Consider the following 9647-nt stretch of genomic DNA (forward strand, 5'->3'; position numbering starts at 1 on the left):
CACTACAGGATTTTAAGCCCTATATGGGGCAGGATTTGCCTCCCCCGACGATTGGGGGGGCATATCCCGAGAGCAAACAACTGTTTGTCTGAGTCGTCTGCATGCGTGTGGTGTCAGCACGATTGTTTTACTGCTCAAAATCATGTCGTAGCCTCCAAAATCCCAATTTGTAAAAACCAACACATTTGATATTTACGGTTCTAGGTCGTAGTGCTGCTGACGGAGTACCCACAACAACCAATGAGAGCGAGCAGACCGGGTAGCGTCACTGCCAGATCATACGGACTTTCACCGCTCACAACCATGAACACAACTTTGACTTAATTTCAGCCATGATTTCATCCCAAGTCTTTCCCTGGCATTATTATTTTTGCTTCATCTGTAACGCATGCCAGGACTGCCTGTTGTGGAAAGACAGCAGGACGGCGTCGACAGACATCCGTGTTTTTTTTTTCTGAAGTCACGTGATCACGCGGGGTCGTAGGCAGGTCAGCAGGTGTGTGGTTTCCAGTGATCTGACAGTCTGGCTGAGTCGTCTAGTGTGTGCTTTCAGAGGATTAAAGATTTTTTAAAAATTGGGAAATCGACCTGACATCTGTGGTCTCCCACGGTTTAAAAAACTGTTCTCCTCACCTCCCAGACCTTTACAGACTGTTGTTAACAGAAGAGGGGATGCTACACACTGGTGAACGGGGCCCTGTCCCTACTTTTCTGAGATGTGTTGCTGCCATCAAATTCATGGTAGTGTCTCAGTTCCAGCATCTGATATGTTGTTTATGTTCTATTACCACTGAAATACGGGTTTATGAGAGCGGAAACAGGAGAGAAACAGAAACAGTGCACGCGCTCCAGGGAGCTTCTTCAGAGAAAGGGCATGGCTGAGTTTTCTTTCAGTAACAGTTACTGCTCTGGCAGAACCAACGTGTTGCATTCCTAATTTCAACTAAAAGGTACTTCATTGTCAAATTTTACCCCCAACTCTGACTCTAAAAGCTGTGGGAGGTTTTTTTTTCTGCAGACCTCCTTCATTCATTAAAGCTGCCCCTTCTTAAGTCTCCTATCTTCTTTTTTAACATTCTGACTTTAGATTTTAAAGAGCAGGATATAAAAAACTGTGGCTGGAAATCCTCCAAGTCTTTAACATCATATTTCTAGTCTCATCCTTCCATCAGGATCCGATCTGCACCGGTTTCTGATTAGAGAGTAACGGGACGAGCTAAAACTGGTGTTAGAGGAAACCCTGACTCCTCTGCTGAATAAGAAACACACGGCTGAGACTTTCAGTCCAGCCCTGTCAGGAAATTTCTCCGGTCTAGTATACTGAGCTCTGGGTTCTGGTCTTTATCTCAGAGACAACACCACACAAATGTTGCTCTACAGCAGTGGTACTCTCATAAAGGCTCTTTAATGTCTTCATTTTAAACATCATCCCCCCGAAAACCGTGAAAAAGGGAAACTTTTCTGCCCCTTTCTACCATTTTTAGCCATTTGTCATCCATTTAAGCTACCTTTAGTCTTTAAATACCACTTTTTCATACTTTTGACACTTCTTTATGCCACGTTTCCCCATTTTGTCATTTTTTTCACATTTCTTTTGCCATTTTTCCTCCATTTAATCTTTCTTTTGCCATCAAATACCACTTGCTTCTTTTTTCCCCCAGTTTTGCCTCTTCTTTTTGTCCTTTTTATCTTTTCACCACTTTTCATCCATTTAAGCTGCCTTTTACATTAAATACTACTAGTTTCCTATTTTTGCCCATTTTTGCCACTTCATTTAGCCTCTTTTATCACATTTTTGCCCTTTTCACCATTTTTTGCCACACATTTAAGCTGCCTTTTTCCACTAAATACCACTTGTGTCCTATTTTTGCCCATTTTTGACACTCTTGACTGCCTTTTGCCCATTTTGGTCACTTTTCACTCAATTTTTGCCCTGTCTTTGCCCCTTTCTACCATTTTTTGGCCACCTTTCATCCATTAAAGCTACCTTTTGTCATTGAAAACCACTTTTTCCTACTTTTTGACACTTCTTTATGCCACGTTTCCCCCATTTTTGTCATTTTTTTCACATTTCATTTGCCATTTTTCTTCCATTTAGTCTTTTTTTTGCCATTAAATACCACTTGCTTCTTTTTTTCCCAGTTTTGCCTCTTCTTTTTGCCATTTTTCCCATTTCTGCCCTTTTACCATTAAATACTACTAGTTTCCTATTTTTTGCCCATCTTAGTCACTTTTCACTTTTTTTTTTTTTTTTGCCTTGTTTTTTTCACTTTTGGACCATTTTTTTGCCACCTGTAACTCATTTTCTGTAACTATTCACTCATTTTTGCTACTCTCTGACTCTTTCCATTTTTTTCTCCCCATTTTCGCCCCTTTTTCTTGCATGAACATTTTTGCCACCTTTGACTTATTTTTTTTATTTATTTATCTATTTATTTATTTATTATTTATTTTGCTCCTTCAGGCCATTTTTTTCCACTTTTCACCACTTAGATTGTGGCTCTCTAAGGTATTTTCAACAATCTGGCTCTTTGGTTGAGCAGGGTTTTGCAACACTGTCCTCTAGATTTTGATTTCTGATTTTATCATAGAAACTTTTCTAATAAGTCTGAAATTAGGACCAGTGGGAGCACTTCATCATAGAAATGTTCATATTAGACACTCTTATCCCTCAGATAGAGTTCAGGTGGTAAATGTGCTCTTCTGATGAGCTTCTATCCCTGTTTTTGTGTCTGTGTTTCTGTGGATTTCCTAAATAGTGACTTGGCAGTGTCAGCTGGAGCTGTGGGCCATGTGGAGCTGCCCTGCAGAGATTTAACAGAAACATGTGATCTCAGGATGGAAAGCACATGATCTTTGTTATTTCAGTTTGAGAGTTCCCCTTTCATCGGCCAACAGTAACAGCAACACTGCTGGATTAGCGCCTGGCTCTGGTTCATCACTGGAGAAGAGATTTACAATGCAGTACAGTCCAGCAGCCGATGACGGGACATCAGACCGGACTCAAGTCTCAGAACCGACTCCTGTAAAGTTCTGTAAGAGTGAATACAACAGTGAAGATTTTTAAACACTCGGACATTTAACTGAAAAAGTAAAACATGACAGATGATGAAAATGAGACGTTTTTGGTAAGCTATTTTTTTAACTTCAATAACAGCAAGATTTTTCAAAAAAGCTGGGACAGTGTTAATAAAGGCATGGAAAAGCTGAGAAAAGCAAAAGACGATCCCTGACCAAAGAGAGGCCCTAACTATGAAGCCATCTGCATCAGTGGTGGGCCCCCAGGGGCCACATGCGGCCCTCCACCTCACTCAAGTTGATTTCAGATACCAGTGAATTATTCATGAAGAAAAGAGGATCATGGGTATACCATTGGTTCTTTGCAAGAAATTGGTAGATTAATTGTTTCTGTGAAACTTTAATTTTGCACCATTTAATGCCTTTTTAAAAAGATAAATATGCAGGTAAAATACGCTATGTGGACAAAAGTATTTGGTCGCTTGCTTTTACATCGACATGGACTGTACTTTAATATTGAGTTGGCCCTCTTTTCAGCTATAACAGCTTCAGCTCTTCTGGGAAGGTTTTCCACAAGGTTTAGGAGTGTTTATGGGAATTTTTGACCATTCTTCCAGAAGCGCATTTGTGAGGTCACACACTGACGTTGGACCAGAAGGCTCTCAGTCTCCACTCTAATTCATCCCAAAGGTGTTCTAGGGGGTTGAGGTTAGGACTCTGTGCAGGCCAGTCAAGTTGATCCACACCAAACTCTCTCCTCCATGTCTTTATGGACCTTGCTTTGAGCACTGGTGCACAGTCATGTTGGAACAGGAAGGGGCCATCCCCTAACTGTTCCCACAAAGTTGGGAGCATGGAATTGCCCAAAATCTCTTGGTATGCTGAAGCATTCAGAGTTCCTTTGACTGGAACTAAGGGGCCAAGCCCAGCTCCTGAAGAACAAGCCCACACCATAATCCCCCCTCCACCAAACTTTACACTTGGCACCATCCAATCAGACAAGTACCGTTCTCCTGGCAACCGCCAAACCCAGACTGGTCCATCAGATTGCCAGATGGAGAAGCGTGATTCGTCACTCCAGAGAATGCGTCTCCACTGCTCTAGAGTCCAGTGGCGGCGTGCTTTACACCACTGCATCCCACGCTTTGCATTGCACTTGGTGATGTATGGCTTGGATGCAGCTATTACCATGGAAACCCATTCCATGACTCTTTAGAAAGTTGGTGACCTCTGCACACTATGCCCCTCAGCATCTGCTGACCCCGCTCTGTTGTTTACGTGGTCTACCACTTGGTGGTTGAGTTGCTGTTGTTCCCATTCACTTCCATTTTGTTATAATACCACTGACAGTTGACTGTGGAATAATTAGAGTGAGGAAATTTCACCACTGGACTTGTTGCACAGGTGTCATCCTATTACAGTACCACGCTGGAATTCACTGAGCTCCTGAGAGCGAGCCATTCTTTCACAAATGTTTGTAGAAACAGTCTGCATGCCTAGGTGATGATTTTATACACCTGTGGACATGGAAGTGATTGGAACACCTGATTTCAGTTATTTGGATGGGTGAGGGAATACTTTTGGCAATATATTGTACATATTCTTCTTTTCAGTGAATTATTGGTCATCAAAGCTATATCAGAGATAAATATCAGATCATTTGTAACAGTTTGGCCCTTTTGCATTAACAATAAGATTAACGTGTCCTGTCCCTGCTCTTCATCGGCCTTTACCCCATCCTACCACACCCTGGCTGTGCAATAAACACCAAATAAACTCAGTTTATATTCCTCCTAAAAATCAGAGAAATACAAAAACCATTATAACTATAATTACAAAGTCTGTGCAGCTTTAACAGGAGATCATGGGCGTAGCTCAGGGAGGGAAAAGCCTGGGTGCACAGTAGGCAGGGGCCCCTGAGGGGCCTGCAATAAAAAAGTGTGTTTTTATTAATTTTTTCCCAGTAATTAGTGTCAATATTGAATCAAAAGTGAATGAATCAGTCCACAGACTGAAATTTGTATCAAATAGAGTAAATCAAAACATAAGGGGGCCTCTGCTCCTCCCTTAAAAAGGTCCAAATGGTGTAGTCCAGTGCTGCAAAATAATGCAAGTAAATTGAATTTAGCCATAGTAAAAATTTTGCTCAAAAAAAGGGAAAATTATGGTTAAAAAAATTAATTAAAATGCAAATATATTTGTAAAAATGCTGCAACATTTGTTGCTCGGCTAGCTGTGTAATATTCTTTCTGGGGGCCAATAATCTCTGCCTGAGACAGAAATGGTTCCTACTAATTTAAAATACTTGATCAACTAAAAACTACAGACCCTTGAGTCTTTCAGTAAAAGTGAGATCCTGAAATGATCTCCTCTGTATTCAGTGGTTTATTTTTCATCATAAGATTTCAGTCAGGATGGCTCTCGTCCAACATTTAACCATTTATTTATGTATTTAAGTATCTGATGATCTCAGAGGAGTCTATAAAAAGCTCCTGGTCTGGTTGCACTCAGCAGAAACAAGTGGAGAACAGGAGACTTTAATTAAAGTGTTTGTGTCTCAGATTCTTCTTCAGTCAGTCACAACATCTTGAGTCCAGACTGGAGTGTTCGGGATGATCGGCTTTGTTGTGTTGGTGCTGCGGCGTTAGCTGAATGTGTGTGTGTTATCTTTTCTTCTTGGTTTCTCCCACCTGCTTTCCATCCCCCCGTCATCCTGATGTCTCTGATTTAACATGTAAACTGGCTGATCTCCAGATGTTACACACATGAATAAACCCACCTGTGACCAATGTTTGAGGTAGAGACAGTAAGTAGAAACAGTGATCTTCACCTCCCTCTGCTCTTAATATTTCTAACTCCTTTACTGTTAGCTGTGTATGCTAGCAGCAAGGTGGTGAAATTGGATTTTTAAAGAACATAAATGAGCTAAAAGTGGCAAAAGTTAGATGAAAGTTGCAAAAAATAACCAAAAATGGATTAAAGTGGCAAAAATGGGCAAAAAAAATGGTTAAAGGGGATTAGAAAGTGCCTGAAATGGCTTTAAATTGCAAAAAATGGTGAAAATTAGATGGACTGGGATGAAAAATTGATTTAAACTGACAAAAATTGGTTAACTGTGGTTAGAATGGGGGACAAGGGGTTGATAGAGGCATTAATGGTTTAACAGAGGCAACAAGAGACAGAAAGTGGAAAGAATTGGTTTACAAGTGACAAAAACAGGCAGAAAAAATGGGATGGAAAGGGTTTAAAATGGACAAAAATGGGTTTTAAGTGGCAAAAATGTGCTAAAATTGACAAAGTTGGTGTTAAACAGTGATGAAAAAGAGTTAAAATTTGGTAAAATTGGTGTAAAGCGGCATCAGTGTAATTTAAAAAATATTCTTTTTTTTTTTTTTATGCATCTGGAGACCTCCTCTCAGTGTCTCGCGACCCCCAATGGGGTCCCAGCCCAAAGGTTGGTTATCAATGCTCTACAGGATGAAGATAAAATGACATAGAGAACAAAGAATCGTCTGCATTGGCGTGCAGACTTTTTCAAGGGCAGGGGCGAAAAGAAAAAAAGGGCACATACAGCGCGTTCTCGCCACTGAAGAGGGCACTTTAGACATGTTTACATGTTCTACAAATGGCACATTATATAGCCTTAAAACAGACTAACTAGACAGACTACTCAAGTTAGTGTGTAGTTAGGATCAGCATCCACAAGAACTGTGTAGATTCAACGTTGGACTGTGAAGAACACAGAAATAAATAAATTAATCCCTAGGGGGTCTGGGGGTCTTCCCCCAGAACGTTTTCAATTTAGTAGATGCCATTTCCTGTATTCTAGTGCATTTTAACACCATATTAACACCAGATAATCCAAACTAGTTCTGTGGGATATAGTTCTGGCTCAATATAGATCAAAAAAGGGCCCAACATAAAAGTCATTGCAACAGTAATGTGATGCCAAGCGGCAGGGTACTTAAGCACATGTTTTTACCACCCCAGAGGGCAGTTCATCATGTTTTTACCAGCCAAGAGGGCAATTGAGTGGGGTTTGTTTTGTTTGTTTTTTTTCACCCAAGAGGGCAGTTTAGTGTGTTTTGGCTCCCATGAGGGCACTTAAGCACATGTTTTGGCTCCCAAGAGGGCACTTAAGCACGTGTTTTGGCTCCCATGAGGGCACTTAAGCACGTGTTTTGGCTCCCATGAGGGCACTTAAGCATGTGTTTTGGCTCCCATGAGGGCACTTTAGCACGTGTTTTGGCTCCCAAGAGGGCACTTTAGCATGAGTTTTGGCACCTTTCATCAGGTCAGCAGACCAATAAGAGCTATTAAGGGTTAAATTTGAAGTGCTACGACTGCATTGTACACAGGAACTGTTTGCAAGCCAAATACTTCCCCATGCTGAAGGCTTTAACTCTTAACCGTCTGTTGACTGCTCCAGATGAGACCCGTTAAACCCGGTCTAAACTTCAGCTTCACTGAATGCTTTCAAAATCAGAATAAAGGCTAAACCCTAACACTGCACTGGGATAATCTAGAGCAGTGGTTTTCAAACTTTTTTCACCCAAGGCACACCTAAGGTTAAGCCAAAATCTCAAGGCACATCATATTCATATCAATACAAAATAGACTTTTTAAATAATATAACAGTCAAGGTGACCCATGAGGGGGGATAAAGGGGAGAGGTTTCTGGGGCCCAGACTACTGGGGGTGGCAAAAGTGGCCAAAAGGTGGCAAAAATTGGTTAAAGTGATGATCAAACATGGCAAAATTGGCTAAAAAGTGGCAAGACAAAGTAAAAAATGGTTAACAATTGGCATAAGGGGCCAAAAAATTGGTTAATAGTGGCAAAACATGTTGAAAGTGTCAAAAAGGTGACAAAAATGGTTTACAAGTGGCCAAAAGGGTTAAATGTTGTAAAAAGGTGGTTAAAATGGTTTAAAAGTGATTTAAAAATGGGCAGAATTAGGCAAAAAAAAGTGACCGAACAACGGCAAAGTGAGTGAAAATTAGCAAGAAGGTGGCCAAAATGGGTTACAGCTGGAAGAAAATTGGCAAAAAGGGTTAAATTCGCTAAAACAAGGTAAAAAGTGATGAAAAAATTGGCAAAAAATGTAAAAAATAATAGCAAAAGTAGGTAAAAACCATCAAAAAATTAGCAAAAAATGGGTCAAAAGTATTTTTAAAAAGTTGCAAAATTGCAAAAAAGCAGCAAAAATGGTTTAAGTTGACAAAATTAGTGGCAAAATGGGTAGAAAAACTGGTTAACTTGGTTTAAAGTAGTGTGAATAGTGATCATTTCAACACCAATTTCAACTCAATAATAGCTTGCCAGATGAGGTCACTGTTAGCCAGGATGCTAGCACCAATGCTACTGATCCAACACACACACTCATCAATAAATCATAACTGGGGAGGGTCCATTCTCTGGGTTTTTCAGGGGTCCAGCCAGATTCCCAAGGCTCACCTAGACTTGTCTCAGGGCACACTAGTGTGCCTCGCCACACCATCTGAGAACCCTGACCTAGAGTAATCCACGTGTTAGTCCAGCTCTGATTCATGGAGACTTTGAAGTTAGAGGTCATGTCTCTTCACCTGCAGATAGACGACATCTGTAAGGTCAGAGGTCGCAGATTTTAAAATGAAACATGTGTTTGATAGAAGCTCGCCAGTATGACCCAGTATCTCACAGCAGCAGCTGGTCAGTCCCATATTTCATGGTACTTTTCAGCCTTCACAGGGAATCCCTTCTTAACAGATTCAAGACACCGTTAAGTCCTCAGTGATATATCAACACCATAAAATGATGAAATTTAAAAAGGAAATGTCAGCTAAGGAATCTGCTCTTGTTTTAAACCATCCCTCCTCTCACTGTCTTCCAGCGTTATTCCCCGCTGCCAGCCGGGTAAGAAGAGAGGCAGAGGCAAACCCGGCCTTTCACCGCTCCATTCATGATGTTAACCTTTTATTTGAGGTGAGATTATTTTATGTGAATCAGCGTTTAAGGTGCTAAAATCAGACGTTAAACCTTAATTATTATTCTTCCACCAGATCTTGTTGACTGGCACACACTTCGAGGCCAGCGGAAAGTTTTCAGTGCAGGACGCCGAGCTGGCTTCACTCCGCAAGGCGAGGAACCTGGAGGTCATCTGTGAGGAGATCATTCCCCGGAAGTTCACAGACATTTCTGAGCTCATAGCAAACCTTTCCAATCATACAGGCCGTCTGCACCTGGATGATTTTGAGCGCACCTTGATGACTCTGGTGTTCACCGCCCAGCAGATGGTCGACTCCAACCAACAACAACGGGACATGTGGGCGGAGTCATTCGTTAGTTTGTATAGAGCCATCAAACTGGATCTGATGGAGGAAAACTGACATAATCAGACTGTTCAGCAGTTGTTAATGATAAATAAGCTCATAAACCAGAGCATCAGCATGATATACACATACAGAGATGGGTATGGGATGATTACCATGTGGGCCCTGGTGGGCTGAGCCTTTCTCAGTTATGAATAGGGGGGGTCCCAGGAATAAAGGCTGGAAATCATAGATTTAAAGTCACATAACAGAGGGATTTATGACTGAAAACAGACTTCTGTCTCTGCTCCAGCCGTAGTTCACCATAAGGTCAGGGGTCA

At 41.2% G+C, this 9647-nt stretch overlaps 1 protein-coding gene across 1 annotated transcript; it reads left to right on the forward strand.

Annotated features, from left to right (window-relative positions):
* Positions 1-8679: 8679 nt before the first annotated feature.
* Positions 8680-9384, forward strand: LOC121514834 (protein FAM180A-like). Its single transcript, XM_041795205.1, has 3 exons — positions 8680-8707; positions 8889-8980; positions 9058-9384. The coding sequence occupies exons 1-3, from the start codon at positions 8680-8682 to the stop codon at positions 9382-9384; spliced, it is 447 nt and encodes a 148-aa protein (XP_041651139.1).
* Positions 9385-9647: the final 263 nt, after the last annotated feature.

Source organism: Cheilinus undulatus, linkage group 9, assembly GCF_018320785.1.
Source record: "Cheilinus undulatus linkage group 9, ASM1832078v1, whole genome shotgun sequence".
Taxonomy (NCBI): domain Eukaryota; kingdom Metazoa; phylum Chordata; class Actinopteri; order Labriformes; family Labridae; genus Cheilinus; species Cheilinus undulatus.

Excerpts from the sequence above, each read along its gene's own strand:
- LOC121514834 (XM_041795205.1), top strand. The coding sequence starts at position 8,680 with ATGACCCAGTATCTCACAGCAGCAGCTG. Across the intron at positions 8,708-8,888 it reads GTATCTCACAGCAGCAGCTG|CGTTATTCCCCGCTGCCAGC; the intron begins GTCAGTCCCATA and ends ACTGTCTTCCAG. Across the intron at positions 8,981-9,057 it reads ATGTTAACCTTTTATTTGAG|ATCTTGTTGACTGGCACACA; the intron begins GTGAGATTATTT and ends TTCTTCCACCAG.